The 16,371-nt window shown below is 44.6% G+C and overlaps 1 protein-coding gene across 1 annotated transcript in view; it reads left to right on the top strand.

The window, feature by feature from the left end:
- ST6GALNAC5 (ST6 N-acetylgalactosaminide alpha-2,6-sialyltransferase 5) overlaps window positions 1-16,371 on the top strand; it is a 152,775-nt gene that overhangs the window by 125,526 nt on the left and 10,878 nt on the right. The window contains exons 3-4 of the mRNA XM_045547722.1: window positions 8,002-8,411; window positions 13,611-13,718. Of these exons, the coding sequence (XP_045403678.1) occupies window positions 8,002-8,411; window positions 13,611-13,718 (518 nt within the window). The remainder of the gene's footprint in view (window positions 1-8,001; window positions 8,412-13,610; window positions 13,719-16,371) is intronic.

The following is a 16,371-nucleotide window of genomic DNA, read 5'->3' as shown; positions in this document are numbered from 1 at the left end:
TAAATCAAAAGCACAATGAGATACTTCCTCTCACCCATTAGAATAATCAAAAGAGACAATACTAAGTGATGACAAGGATGCAGAGAAATTGGAACATTGCGGGTGAGAATGTAAAATGGTATAGCCACTTTAGAAAGCAGTGACAATTTTTCACGACATTAAATAAAATTATCATATGACCCAGCAATTCCACTCCTAGGCATCTACTCAAAAACAGTGAAAACATATGTTCACATAAAGCTTTGTATGTGAATTTTCATAATACTATTATTCTTAATAACCAAAAAATGGAGACAACCCAAATGTCTATCAAATGATGAATGGATAAACAAAATGTGGTATATCCATACAGTGGGTATGGATCAAAAGGAACAAGGTACTGACACGTGCTATCATATGGATTAGCCTCAAAATGGTTATGCTAAATGAAAGAAGCCAGATACAAAAGACTATATATTGTATGATTCCGTTCATGTGAAATGTCCAGAAAAGATAAAAAGCAGATTAATGGCTGCCTAGGGCTGGGCATGGAGTGGAGAGTGACTATAAATGGACATGAGGTTTCCTTTCAGGGTGATGGAAATGTTCTAAAATTAAATCTTAGTGATGGCTGCCCAACTCAGTAAATATAATAAAATTTTATTTAATTTATGTTTAAAATGGGTGGATTTTGTGGTTTGCAAATTAATCTCAATAAAGTTGTCCAAAAGACATTTAAAAAATAGAAAGCAATTAAAAAAAAAAAACTAATGGTACTACCTGGTCCCCCTCTGAAGGTCATTTAGTGGTTATGACATATACATGGATTCCAAATAGCATGTGTCGGAAAATTATCAACCTAGTTACCCAGTGAGTTACCCATATCAGGAACTGGTTACTGGCAGAATGGGGATACTTAAATACAATAAGCACGTCTATTTCACATCTTTATGTGCCAGACACTGTGGCAAGTGCTTTACATGCCTTAGCATTCAATTATCCGTTCAAAGATCCTGTGTTTGTTGAACACCTTCTCTGTGCTAGGCACTGTTCTTGGTGCTGAAGACACAGTGTGAATAAGACAAAGCCCCTTCTTTGGGGAAGCTTGAACATGTAGACATACAAAGATCATTTTAAGATGATTTTAGACAGTGATACTGAATTTAACCCAAAACCTGGGTCGTAGGAGAGAGTGACAGGAGATGAGAAAGGGGGCTGGGTTGGATGGGGTGGGTGGGCAGGGCAGGCCTCCCTGGGGCGGTGTTTGAAGTAGCAGGAGACGGAGATGAAGGAGGTGGTGTGCAGAGATCAGGAGAGTGGCTTGGCTGGGAGGAAAGCTGCCATAGCGCGCCAGACAGCAAGCAGGGGAGAAATGGCAGTGAGTGTAATCACGGGAGAGTGCTGTACAGGAGGATGCTGAAATGACAGACAAGGGGGGAAACTGCAGATCTCAGGGCCATGGTACAGAGCTTGATTTAAAATTTGGTTTCTTATTCCCAGTGCAATAGGAAGCAAATGGGAAGATTTAAGCAGGTGAGTGACATGATCTGATTTACATATTAAAGGTGACCCCAGGAGCTTCATAGAGACAGGCATATAGCGGAGGGAAGGAGAGAATGAGGGAAGCAAAGTTAAGAACTAAGAGTGCTGCAGGAGCTAGGGCCAGACAACGATGGCTTAGATGAAGGTGGCGGTGGCAGCAGGGATGGTGAAGTGGCAGGATTTGGGGCATAGGTCAGTGGATAGACTCAATAGGGTCATATGCATTGCTAAGGGGTAGAGAAAAAGAGGGCTTGAGCATCTGGGTGGAAGGTGCACTATGCATGGAGACGGCTGACCTGCCCTTTGAGATCAGCTTTACTATATTCATGTTACAGATGGAAAAATGCGGCTCAGAAAAACTAGTCAGCTTTGTCCAGAATTACCCACCTAATGACTGGAAGAAGCAAGTTCAAAGCCAGTGACTCCAAAAATGGTATTTTAAACACTGCTCAGTATTGCCTCCTGCCCAGCGAGCTCTTGCATCCTGAGCCAGCCTGCAGATGGAAATCAGATAAGGTGGCTTGGGTGGGGAGAGGAAGACTGCTTAGCAGGGAAGGCTGGTGGGTGGGCTTGTCATTGAATAAAAGAGAAAAGAGCAGCTTGGAAGAGTAACATTTTTCTAGCGAATTACATTAAATAATCAGCATGGTTTATACCCAGTGTCAGGCTGAACTGAGATTGACAGCTAATAAAAGCACCGTAATTACAGGAAAACATCAGATTGGAAAGTGCAGAGATTCTCGAAACACCTGAAGCCGTTTAATATATCTTATGTTTGCTCCAGACCAACAGGCAGCTCCCAGAGCAAGACCGGTCTCATTACTGAGCTAATGGACATTATGCTCTGAGGTACCTTTCCCTCTGCCAAATAAATCAGAATTTTAAAAACTGAAGCCTGATATTGCCATGCTGCGAATGTTTGCAAGGACATCACTGAGTGTTTTAGGTGTCAAGTTTAATTTGACTTGGCCTGCTCTATTCTCTTAAGGAAGGCTCCGGAGGCGTCAGCTGGGTCACAAGGAGAATTTCTCCTGCTTTTGCTCTTCGGGCTGTGACAGAAATCAGACCTTGATTCCCTGAGCACACTTCCCCAAGCAGGGGTTGCGCCCGCAGCCGCAGCCCAATGGAGCTGGTTGTGATGAAAGAAAGTTGTCATGCTTCCCTAGCCCCTGATTTTGAGTTTGTTGGTTTTTTTGTTGTTAGTTTTGTTGTTGTTGTTGTTTTGGGGGAGGAGTGGTGGGAGGAGAAGCTCATTTACATATTCTAAAATATTCATGAGCCCTCCTCTAAGGTACAGATACTGCCCTAGGTTCTGGGATGCTGGCATATGCTTACGAATTACCAAAGAGCAAAACAGACAGCAAAAATAAAAGTGTAAGCTCCAAGTGTGTGCACATGGCCCTGTGTGTGTGTGTGTGTGTGTGTGTGTGTGTCCCTCTGGGGGCCCACCTGCCTCCTCCAGGCTCCTGCCCTGCCCGGGCCACTCCTGGGGGCCCGCCCTGCAGCTCTGAGCACTGCGGCCTAGAGAACGGGTAACTCCTCCATGTGCTGTGGACTTGCCGGGGCATTTTTCACCTCACAACAGCTCTAATGACCTTGGCATCAAGCTCTTACTGGGGATTAATAACTGGCCGGGCTTAATGGCCCTTACTGTGTCCTGGGCCATTTTCCCAGCCAGCCATTAATTCCAGGCAGCGCCTTGGGCTCTGGCCACCACAGCTCCCGGGCCGAGAGCTGCTCTCAGGCAAATGGCCGCAGCCTCCTTCTCTGCGGACAGGGGTTTCCACAGCCCACCCCTCTTCTCCCTGCAGCATCCGTGCTGTAGGCGGGGGTTCCTAGGCAAATTATTGGTTAGGGCATCACGTTATAGCTATTTCTATGTGTCTGTCTATTCAGTGTGACTTAAATGGCTTTTATGTGTCGGGATGAAAGAGATCACCAAGACTGGAGTGAACTATTACAATATGGGTGCCCACGCCTCCTACCAATGCATGGAGCACCTCAGCAAACGGGGCTTTGAGGAAAATGTCCCAAAGAATCTGGGAGGCTGAACACCATGAGGAAGAAGCCAGCGAGGAGGCCTTGCTAGGCGGTGAGTGCCCTGGGAGCCACCTCCCCTCCTGTGTCCTGGCTGGTGCCCATGCGCCCACACAGGTGGGAGGTTCACCTTCCCACCCTCCGCTTAGTGAATCATCAACCGAGAACACGTAAACACTGCATCAGGAATCTTAACTCGGCAAGGCACGAATATTTCCACCCAGATCATTAAGCAGCTGAGGATCATAACGGAGCTGAGGGGTGGAGGACCGTGGCTCTCCCAGGGGCCTGCAACATCCTGAGAAATGGGGTCACACGTCTGAACAATCTTTTGTCGTTCTGCCTTCCAAAACATCATCAGGCCCTCTGAGTAGTAAACAGACTTCATTTCTTCCTTTGGAAGTGCTTCAGCCTTTGGTGCACACTCTTCTCAGCTGCTGGAAATGTAACATTATGTTTAGAACAGCTATTGTCATTTTATTGGCACCACTTACCAAAAGGCACTTAAGGCATAATTCAGACTTCGGATCTTTTTCCGCTTGTTTGGTGCATCGGCACAACTCGCAGAGTGGGTGTCAGTACCTCGGTGATGGATGGCACAGGGCGCAGACAGGTGGGCAGGAGCCGTGAGGGGTGGGGTCAGCCCTCACATGCTTTGGTGTCCAGTAATCAGGGAGGGTCAGTATGGCGCGGCCAGGAGCCTTGGCCTTTCCTGAAGGAGTCGTCAGCCGGCCTTCTGTGGGCAAAGGAGACAGAGAGCTCCTTGGAATGTCCCTAAGGTGATGTGTGTTTTACCTGCCAACCAGCCTCTGTTCTGGGAATCAACGAAGAATAATTAATTATGGGGAAAAGATGCTGCTGGGACCTTTCTTCAGAATGTTTTCCCCAGTCATAATGAGTATGATAAAATTATAGATCAAACTGGAAAATTCAGGATAATTCTAAGTGAGTCTGATGAGAAAAAGCAGGTTCCCATGGCCTTGGGGTCCGCTGGGATGAACTTACAGAGCAACCTTATTAAGCAAATGTACGAGTTACACAGAACCTCAGAAGTGTGTTAAGTGCTCAGTAAAGGTCTTTAGAATGAATGAGCAAATCAATGTCATCTGGCCACAAGTATCTAATTGATCCTGTCTTTGTTTTAAATGGGGGAGAGCCTTAAGCACATTTGTGACAAAGGGAGCTCTAGGTCCTGGGCCTCCTGACCCTCCTCACGGCGTGCAGATGCCCCTTATCTCCAGAGGAATGTTTTTACTGGGCTTCTCCATGATTGCAATAAGGTGACCAACCATCCTGTTTTGCCTGGGACTGAGAGGTTTCCTAGGATGCAGGACTTCGAGTGGTAAAACCCAGACAGCCCCTGGTGACCCAGGTCAGTCGGTTGGTCCCCTTCAGTGTCGATCAGTCCTGTGCATCTGCCCTAATCCACCATCGACCTTCCATCAACCCTTTGCAGTCCCTCTTCAGCCTCTCCTTCCTCACTTTCAGCCACAATCAAACTCTGTCACCTCTGTTCTGGCCGAAGTCATCAAATCCAAAGAACACTTCCCAAGTCTTGTTTTACTTGTGCTGTGGCACCGTTGACTCCTCCTTCCTTTTCAATATAGTCTCCTCTGTTGGTTTCCATTGCATAATCCTTTCCTGGTTGTCCTGCCACACGTCTGGCTCTTCTGGATAGATAGGCTCAAATGCGCCCTCATCGTTGGTCCTGGCCCCGTGTGCCTAATTGTATTATAGCACTTAACCCACACATCCCTGTGATTATTTGTCTTGGGGGGGGACCCCCACACGAAGTTCAGTGCCTGGTACATAATAGGAAATCTGTCATTGAGTAGGTCATTGCTGAACTCTCCCTCTTCATCATTTGTATATGGGATGTGTGGGTAAAACAAGGGAAAGAAAAGTTAAGTATTTCTTCCATTCTTTGGCCACTGAAATTGCCCTTCCCTTCAGCAGTTCACCCAGGGAATTCAGAAGGGCTCTTTACTCCAGGTTCCAGTAGTTTCGTCATGGGAATAAGGCTACTTTCTAGACATCTGGAATATGGCTGTTCCTCAAGAGGAAGATTTGGTCTTAATCACTTTTCACCATCACGAACTTCATGTTCTGGTTGGTTGAGTCTGCTGTGAATGACTCTCTGAAGAATGGATGTATTGGACAGAAGACACTTGTCACTTCATTGCATCCATCCAGCCTGGTGCCTTCAGAGTGGTAACAATACTACTGACTTAAAAATAGCATCACTCAGTTTCTGGGAGGGAGGAAAGGAGGAAGGCAGTGAGTTAAGCAAACATTCCATGACACTTACTCTACTGAACTGCAATGATATACTGGTTAATCCCATTGACTTTGCAGTCAGATTTCCTGGGTTTAAATTCCAGCACCACCACCTCCTAGCAGTATGATCTTGAGCAAATTGCATCTCACTTCACTTTTTTATCCTTCAGTATTCTCATTTGTAAAATGGGGGTGACAATATAGCATCTTATAGCATTATCTGAAGGATTAATGCAATTATATAAAAAGCTCAGAACAGTGCCTGGCACGTAGAGAGCACTCAGTAAATACCAGTTAATTGGCCACTCTTTCCTTTGTCCCCCAGACTTGCTGTGCTCCAGACAGCCCCCCTTACTCAGACTTTCACAGACCCCTTTCCTCACGCTGTGCAATGTTATTGCACTCTTTTACTGACCCACGGTCCCTCACTAAAGTGTAAGCTTTGAAGGGTTTTGTTTTCTTCATTTTTGCATTCTGACTGCCTAGCACAGTGCCTGTCGCCTCAGAGTGATTCAGTGTTGAAGGAATGATGAGAATTTGCAAGGGTAGAGTCTCCATTTCACAAGTCCTTGTGTCAGTTATAAACTCAAAGCATTTAGCGCTGAGTTGGTGAGTATTTGCAATATGCTCCAAGCCGGCCAATAATCCTAACAGCACCTACCATTTATTGAATGATCACTGTGACAGGTCCCATGCTAGGGACGAGGTTCAGCCACATGCAGTTGCTATTTTTGCAGGTTAAATGTTGGCAGTTTCAAATGGCTCAGTCTAATACTCTGTGTATCTTAGTTTTTTTTCATTCTACCAAGGTAGGATGGGGTGTTATCCTCAGTGAGAGATGAGAAAACTGAGACTTGTGGAGGTTAGTGACTTGTCGAGGTCCCACAGGTGGAAACAAGGCTGGACCCATCCTGTCATACCCCAGAGCTCTTGGGCCCCATGCCATGAGGGAAGCCAGAGTAGCTCCCTCGTTCTGAAGACAGAGTCATGTCTCAGGAAACTCCCTGAGTAACTATAAGACTGACTATATGCAGTACTAAATTGGATCCGATTTCCTGAGGCTGTGCAGGGAGCTAGTGTGTCCTGTTCAAAGTTAACAGAGAAAAAGGGCGGAGGCTCTGGGGAAAATCTAACAATGCAATGTTCCTTCAGAACATCTTCACTGTCATTTTCTTTTGCACCTGCTGGCCTTGGCCTCAGGCCCTAATTATATTATCTTCAAATAGCAACTAGAGATATTTCTCATTAAACATGAATATGGGAATGTTTAATTTGTTGGAATGTAGGTGTTCAGAAAGCAAATCATTGGTTCAGGACGTTCAACTGGAGCACTGCCATTCAGTTGTCCCTGGTGGACACAATGTTGCCAGGACTCCCCCCAGGGCATGTGTTCACTGCAGATGAGAGAAGGACAGAGGCTCTGCAATTCCTGGATGAGGTCTGTGGCTCTGAGCTTGAGGTTTTCTTTACTCTCATGAAGATGAGCTAACTCAGTTTCTCTTCCATTCCCCTTAAAATGAGGTAAATGATCCTAATTGTCACTGCAAAATTATGGCCTCTGAGGGATTACAATCTGCATGTCATTTCCCACGTGATTCATAGATGATGTTTATTTAGGATAAACATATTTGTACCGCATCGAAGAATTAATAGTATTAATATTAATAAGTGCTTAACTTTCAATAAGGTGATAAGAGCATCAAAACTAGTGTCACAGCAATTTGCAGTATAGTCTCTGATTCAACTTGAGAGTAATTTTGAATTTAAAAAAAATAGTTTTGAAAGCATGACTTTATTATCAGTTACACATCCTTGGGCAAATTGCTTAACGTCTCTAAGCCTAAGTATCCTCATCTGTAAAATGACCGTGATAGCAACCTAGCTGGTTGACGTGTCGATTTGGTTATTTAATATCAGTATAGCTCGTAGCCCATTGTTTGACAGGTCAGTGCTAGCTCTCTTTTCCTCTTGTCTGATGTCCTGATCACCAATTTAGAGGAGAATGTAAGTGCCCGTGGAGTTACAGCAGAGGGATATACACTCTGGTGTGAGAGGGAGGAGAGGGGACTGGGCCCCCTTCTCGGGAGGCAGGGAAGTGACCTGCTGGTGCCAAGGGAGGGTTAAGACCTTTGCCTCTGACAGTGTCCTTCTCCCCCTGCCTTCCAGCCCCTGAAAATGCACTGCGGGGACTGCGCTCTGGTGACCAGCTCAGGGCATCTGCTGCACAGTCAGCAAGGCCCCCAGATTGACCAGACGGAGTGTGTCATCCGCATGAATGATGCCCCCACGCGCGGCTACGGGCGCGACGTGGGCAATCGCACCAGCCTGAGGGTCATCGCACATTCCAGCATCCAGAGGATCCTCCGCAACCGCCATGACCTGCTCAACGTGAGCCAGGGCACCGTGTTCATTTTCTGGGGCCCCAGCAGCTACATGCGGCGGGACGGCAAGGGCCAGGTCTATAACAACCTGCAGCTCCTGAGCCAGGTGCTGCCCCGGCTGAAGGCCTTCATGATCACCCGCCACAAGATGCTGCAGTTCGACGAGCTCTTCAAGCAGGAGACTGGCAAAGACAGGTACACGGGCACAGGGTAGGTGGGTGGCGGAGACTGCAGGGGAGGGTGAGGCTATGTCGTCGTTGGCTGATTCACCCAACGCAGAGCTTTTGCTGAAGGTTTTTGTTGCAGGCCCCACTGCCCATGGCATTGACAGAGCCCACCGATAGAGTCCTCCTGGTGACCGGGCTGCTCAGGCTGAGTTTATGAGGCAAAGTGAAAGGGAGCACTGATATAATTACATGGATGATTCAAGGCCAAATGCCTATTTTTTGAGGAAGAGGCTACGCAGCTGCTGGCTTACAGGGGTTAGAAGTGCAATATAATAGCTTTATTGCATTTCATGTTACTTGTGTGCACACTAACCAAAAAGAAGTGTGTGGGTTTCTTCCCATTCCAAGGCAAACATTTATTCAGTCAACCAATATTGACTGAGTACCTATTACTTGCTCAGCCCTGCACCTGGCACTGGGGACACAGTCGAACACAAGACCTTGCCCTCCACGAATATCAAGTCTTAGATGTTTACCAGGAAGCGGCCAGTGTGCCGGGGGTCACGTGAGGGGAGGAAAATGGTCTGTAACACGCAGGGCAGGGAGGCATGCCATGGTCTAGGGCAGTCCCTTCCAAACTGTTAGTTGCAACTCAATAATGAGATGTGAGATCAACGCAGTGAGGCACTGAAAGATTTTTCTCTAATGTAATGGGAAGAATAGAATCAAATGGAACAGCATAGACCAGAACAGACAATATCAGCATTCACCTCACATAGTAAGTTAGGCAAGGTATTGTTTCATGAAACTTTTATTTCAGTTTGATTGATTGATAAATATAGGTTTCTTTTTGAGGCCAAGAAGACTTTAGCCAAGAGGGAAGGACCAGGGAGGGGGAGGGAGAGGCCTCCCTGTGGGTCGAGGAGTGCGGTGTGAGGGAACAGGCAGTGGGTTGGAGAAGAGCCCCCCTGGCTACAGTCTGGAGGGCTGGGCGGGAGGAGTGGCACAAGACAAAGCAGAGGGATGAAAGGTCACGAGCTCGCCCATCCTAGGTGGAGCGAGGACAACTGGGTATCGAGGGCAGCAGTGTTGGGTAGTCCACATGCACAGCTCTGGTTGGAACTCTGACTCTATCACGCTCCACTTGCATGGCCTTGGACAAGTCATCTAACCTTTTAGAGACTCAGTGACCTTCCACGTGAAAAGGGGCTAGTGACTATCAATCATCTGACTGGTCTAACAATTAAATTTCCTTGTTTCCTGAATTGGCTAGCATAGGCAGCTCAGTATTGGAGAACAGCATCTAAAAGACAGACAAAAGTCCAGTGTCCCCAAATTCTTTGTGTGGAAGAGCTATCTTTTAAAATCCTAGACACCTTGTGACTGCTAGAGGGCTGGCCCGGCAGGAGTCGGCAGGGGTCTGGTGGAGGAAGGGGAGGAAGCGCTGGCTGTTGGCGCTGTGGCCTCTTCCCCTGGGAGGCCCTGCAGACCCTGTGGTAGTGCAGCCAGTAGACCATATTGGGGATCCCAGCCATCACCACCAGCTGCCACCAAAGCCTGTCTTGGCTAACCTTTAAAACCCATGAATAAGAGAGACTGCTGCTCATTTGAGTAAGTTCTTTAACTAAGAAGGCATTTCATAAGGGATGAAGAAGGAGAGCACTTATTTACAGTTTCATTTTTCACTTGCTGGAAAATTTGAAATAAGTAGAAACCATCTCTTCAGTAGAAAACGCTTCTCTCCTTTCAGTTTAATGATTGCTAAATTTAAGTCTTCCTGAAACGCTGCTGCAGTGCTAACTATTTAGGATAATTACACATTGCTCTGGACTACTTAAGGAATCATTTTAAGCTGATAAGTTAGAGACTAAGTCATCCTACCCTTTGGCCACTTAGGATCTTTAGGAAACAGTCTCACATCAAGGCATGTCCTGCTCATTAAAGCCACGGATTTCTGACCAGTGAAAACCTTTTGCTCACCGTGTCCATCTCCCTGGTAGTCCCAGCTGCTAAGAAGGGAGCCAGAACTTTGTGGATTGGCTACCGGGCCTCTTTTTGCAGACATCCCTCTGCTAGTGACCACCCAGCCCCTACTCAGGGGAATCGCACATGAACCTGTAGGGTGCCCAAGTACATTGCCACTTCCAGAAACCTCGTGCCTCTTACCTTTAGGAAACGGTCTTAAAGAAGTTAATATTGTTTTGATTCAGCATTCTTATGTGTCTATATTCTTAACCTGCAGCCTACTCCAAGCAAAAAGAACTGAGTCAGAAATGGCCCATCAGAACAAAACTACTTCCGCAAATTAAAACGCTTAGGGCATAATGGTATTTCCTGTGCATATGCTTTTCATGAAACCCAGTAGAACAGTGGCATGTATTGAAGATAAGGAAAGTGTAGAGCCTCGAATCTGCACATCTCATGATCAGGAAATACATTTGGGCTATTTTGAAGAAACGTGATAATTCAATAGATTATGATTTATAGAAGTTTCACCTTACTTAAAAATGGAGGAAAAAAATGGCTCAGGAAAAATCTGCAATTAAGAAGCATGACAAATGACATAGATGGCCAAGTGGTATTCTTTGATATTAAAAAGTAACTGTACTTGAAAATAACTTTATAATTGAATAAGGGTACATTAGGAAAATATGATTCAGAACCAATATTATAGTAATTAGATAAAGGAAGCATAAATGAAATAACTGCAGGAAGAATATTTCCATAGAGATTATAAATGAGATTCTGGTGGAGCAGAAAGGCCTTTAATTGTAATTTAGTGTGCACTATAGAATTATCAGCTCAGTGTGTTACTTCATCATATAAAAGAATATCTGATAATTTTCCCTAATAAGCACATGACAGCTCTTCATATTCTTTCATTACAGCTGATTAAGTGTAAAAACAGTAGATATTCCTTTGTTAGAAAAAGCATTCAGATTTTTTGAGAAAGACAGCACAATGAAGTTGCATTTCTATAGCACGTGATCTCAGAAGGCTATTATTCAGGAGGTCTGGAGAATTTTAAGTAGCACTTTGAAGAACCTTCACTTTAGTTTCTTTAGTCCTCTGCTTTGTATTCTCCCCATTTACCCACACAGCCTTTTTCTGGAGAGCCACCTCCTCCTGTATTTCGGCCTGGGGCTTGTGATCTCTATCACATCACACACAAGAGAGCCAGAACTGTGGGAGAGTTTCTGCCCCTGGGAAAAGCCCGGTTTGGTGTTTCCAATACCTCTAAAAGCACAGGGGACGTGGGTGTGATTTCCAGGCCGGGGTCCTGGGGATGTAAGTGAGCTGTCATTCTCTTCCTTCTTTCCACATCCTCCCAGTGATTCGCTCACCCAGACCAGGTCTGGAACACTCGGTCAATGTATTGTCACAGCACATAGGTGAAGACAGGCTCAAACTTAAGGGAAGGCACTTCCTCCTCTCCCCTTTGCCATTCAGCCAGTTTTTCTCCATCCCAGCTCCCTCAGTCACAAAGGTTCTAGGAATATTTAGCCCTGGCAAGAAAGAAGGGTGATTATTAATACCTATGTAATCTGGATACTTCTGAATTTTGTAATTACTGTCCTGACTACTGACGGTGGCTCCTACACAAGACCTCGGTAGCAGAGCATTGGAAAGATTTTCTTTATGGCTGCTAAAAAGCACTGAAAGGATTTGCTGAGTCGTTTACCTCATTTGCTCAACCTAGCAACCAAGAGAGGAGGAAGGGATCTTCATGTACCAACATACCAAGCTTGATGTTTTTCATGGGTGTTCTCTCATTAAGTTCTCAAATGGCCCAGGGGATAGAGCTTCCTACACCTGTTTTACAGATAAGAAATCAAGTGTCAGAGGTCAGCAATGACCTGCCTCAGGTCATCTAGCCAATTATAGTAGACACAGGTAAGATTCAAGCCCATACGATTCCCATCTTTAGGAGCTTTTCAATGTACTTCCTGGGCTATTACTCAGTCAGAATGCAATGAAATAGGGGGAAAATGAGCAAAGGGCTTAAGAAATGGAAAGTTGAAGCCCTGAACTCAGGAATCGCTCATGCCTGTCAAGTATTTGACAAAACAAAGGACTCCCTAAAAGTGTCCTTTTTATTTTTTGTCTTTATGTAAAATGGAAATAAATATGCATACTGCTTAACAAAAAGGCTTCCTTCTTCTCAAGGAGTGCTGCATGGCACAAGTTGAAGAGTCTTTCTGCAACTCTGCTAATGCACATCACAAATGGTGCTTTTAGCTGGGCAAAGTCAGACCGGCTGACCTTGGGGATAAGGTGTTTGAAACTGGCTAATGAGGCATGCCATAAGCACTGAGGAAAAAGTAAAAGCAGCAACCCCCAAAGAACTGAAATTAATCTCCACAGCAGTATAGCATGGTAGACCAACAAGTCATTCTCACAGGGTCAAATTAGACCTTGATGTTATGTCTCTGTAGTTATCCTTAGACTTGGCATGTGATTGATATCTGAATGGGCAAACTTCATGAATGGTGGAGCACACAGATTTGTTCCATAAGTTTTGTCAATATTTGGTCTTTTAATGAGAATTTTTAGAGGGTCCTGAATGCTCTGATATGTAAAACAAAGCAAATGGTCAATTAAATATAAGCATTCCTATGGCTCTTTTCCTTTGGTCATCAGCCCCTTCCCAAATGAGTGTGCTCCTCCTATGGAAAGATATTCAATCAAGGTGTGAATTAGCCTGCTTGAAGGCAAGCTTTTACCCTAAGATCCATTGATCAATCAATTGATCAATAGATAGATAAACATATCTATGTGTTTATTCATATTTAATAGGCTCTTCATTATCTAGCCTTCTTGGCAAACAAGGAGAATTTCTAGTCAGTCAGGTATTCTAGTTAATAAAGAGATGTCACACGGGGGTTGTCATCCTACAAAAAATCGAGTTGTAACATGCACTTAAACATTGAAGCATTGATCATCCTCTTTGATGATGCAGAAGTCCCTTGAGCATCTTTTAGTGTCACAAACCCACCATAATGGAGCATCAACATCAATTATGACTGTACTGTGGAATATGGTGGTGTTGCTAAGAGATTTCAGTTTGGTAAAGTTCCAGATATTTATCAAATGGAAAGAGAGAGCAAGAGAGAGAGAAAGAAAGATAGACTGTTTATCGTCAGCCTTACTGCAAAAAGGGTTTAAGATGGTAGCAAGTATAATGATTACTTTACCAGCTTGCAGATTTCATTGTTGTTCCTTCCAGGAAGATCTCCAACACTTGGCTTAGCACTGGCTGGTTCACAATGACGATCGCGCTGGAGCTCTGTGACAGGATCAATGTTTATGGCATGGTGCCCCCAGACTTCTGCAGGTAGGATTTATTCTGCAAGTGTAAATCATCCATAGTGTTGTGCAGGGTTTATAAATATCTGATTCTGTATAGCAACCATGACACACGTCTAACTGTCTTCTTGAAGCAATTAATTAGCATGTCCCAAGTTCTGGTTCTAGAAACAACAAACGGCATTTAATTATGTGATATAAAATATTGAAAGTTTTTGTTTGTACTGTTGGAGAATAAATCCATCTTGTGGGCTTCATTTATCCTCTGAATATTTATCAGCCAAGAGTAATGCAATAATTGGCATAATATTAATGATGAACAAGCATTAAGAAATATTAGTTTTACTTTCATTTCAAAGGAATGTGATAATTTTTTAATGAATTAAAAAGGGCAATTCCTTTGACAGCGAGGCCTGTTTTCTAAAATTAAAATATTCCTCTGAGCCTCTTTCCCCTGCCACATTAGTAGCCTGGGTTTGTGCTTCTAAGGCCAAAAGCACAGGCATAATCATTTGATGGATCACTTTAAAGGGAACATGCACACATCTCTGTTACTACCTTAGGTTCCCTCCTGACGTCGCCCAGAGTTTAGTGTGCACCATAGGTGCACTGAGCAATATTCAGGGCCTGATTGGTGGAAACTCACCTGTAATTTAAAGTAGTGAAGCCAATAAATTCAGACAGTGTCCTTGTTTCCTGGAATGCCTGATGGCCTGCATATGGCCTCACTCCTGATCTCCAAATGGTAAAACCCGGGGTGGGGACATTTTAAACTTGTTCACTAAAATGCATGCTTGCTTTATCCCTTCGTGTGTTTTAAACCTGACAACTTCTCAAAGGCCATGGGTCTTTAGGCAAAAGCCACAATTTGGAGGTTTAAAGCAAGGATAGAGAAAGAGTATTTAATCATGTCATTACCATTTTGCCACTTTTTTTTCCTTTTGAACCCAAAGATCCAACACAGCAGTAATACTAGTTGATCTGTAAGATGCAGATCACGAAGGAGAAGGAAAGCTATGAACAGAGCAGGCCTTTGACATAAGGGTGTCCCATGCTGGAGCCAGACTGCGTAGGTGTAAAGCCTGGTCTGGACACTTCCAAACCTACTGTGACCTTGAACAAGTTGCTTAATGCCTCTGTGTCTCGGCTTCCTCATCTATGGACGTGGATATGCTGATAATAATAGACTCTGCCTCAGAGGGTTGTGGGCGGATTAAATAAGTTAATACACGTGAAGTGCTTGGAACAATGCCTGGTACGTGGCAAGCACAAGGCAGGTTAGCTTGGCTCCTCACTTAATTCCCTGGCCTTGTGTCCCTGTTTAACAATCTATGTGAAGTAAGTAGAATGGTCTCAAAAAGCAAACTGCCTCCTCAAACCAACAGGCCAACAAAGGCGGTGGGAATGGCACGTAAGGGCATACACAGAGCCGTCAACGTTGATGGTTATACGGCAGATATCATTATGTAATATTGCCATTAGGACGCCAGAAAGAAAAAGCATGAATAAATTGAAATGTTAATGACTTAGAGTGTTCAAGGAAATATTCCATTTATTATGGAAAACAAATGAAAGGCAAGTTAACCTGTCACTTTTCTAAGTCCGAGTTAGTTCATCACCACTTCATGTACGGTGGGACAGAAACAATTTATATAATAGAATGATACTAACAAAGAAATTAAGAGAATGTGGATGCACCGTATGTTGCCACTGGCTCTGGATTTCTGTTCCTAAGCTACCATCCCGAAGGTTCGATGGTTGTTTGCACAAGATGGGTTCAGCAAGAACTCTTCAAAAGGATCCTCACACCTGGGGTTCCCTCAGAGAAAGGGGAGACACGCCGGGGCCATCTGAAGAGGGTCAGGGCTAGAGCCAGCATCCTGCCCCCTTACGCCTGTGTAAGCAGGGGCACAGAGGGAAGACCAGGGGCGGCACAGACTGACTCCCAAGTTCCTTTCATCTTCATTTCCAGGACACGTTGGCTGAACCACCAGGCACCCAGCTCCTAACTGTGTGACGAACTTTGTTTTCCTCATCCATAAAATGGGGATAAGAAAACAATAATAAATCAGGCAGGTCATGGTGAGAATTAAACAAGATAATGAATGAAGAGTGTTTGATGCAGTGCCCAGCACACAGTTAGTGCTCAGGAAATATTATTAATGTCATTAATATTAACAACATATTAATATTACACTGTGAGATCTATACAATAATATTATAAATATTATCCCAAGCACTTGAGAGTTGCCTTGGAAGATACCAAGAATTTGGAGAGGGGTCAAAGAATAGGACACAGCCCTTAACTCCCTGGAGGCTTAAGATAAGCCTTACCCACACCAAAATATAATAAACACAGCAAAGCCACTTAGTGTGTGACCATGAAAGGAGGCAGCATTTGCAATCTTCGTCTAAGAGTCAGATGAGTCTTGCAAACATTATCTGCCACCAGAGAAGGAAAAAGCAACTTCTAAGTTAGTCCTGCTACTAGTCTGACCATTCCTCCTTTTGTCTTTATTTTGAAAGAAGCAGAGCCCTATTAGGGGCCAAATCCCACTATTTGGTACAGGTGTCACGAGCTCTAAGACTTAAGGAGGTGAGCTATCACCAGGGCCAAAAATGTTGGGGATGATTTTGTGAGCTGGCTGAGCTCACACTGGTTGAGTTCACCAGAATGTAAC

This window comes from Lemur catta, chromosome 3, assembly GCF_020740605.2.
Source record: "Lemur catta isolate mLemCat1 chromosome 3, mLemCat1.pri, whole genome shotgun sequence".
NCBI lineage: Eukaryota > Metazoa > Chordata > Mammalia > Primates > Lemuridae > Lemur > Lemur catta.
Note: the sequence above shows the minus strand (reverse complement) of the source record. Positions and strands in the feature narration are given on the sequence as shown.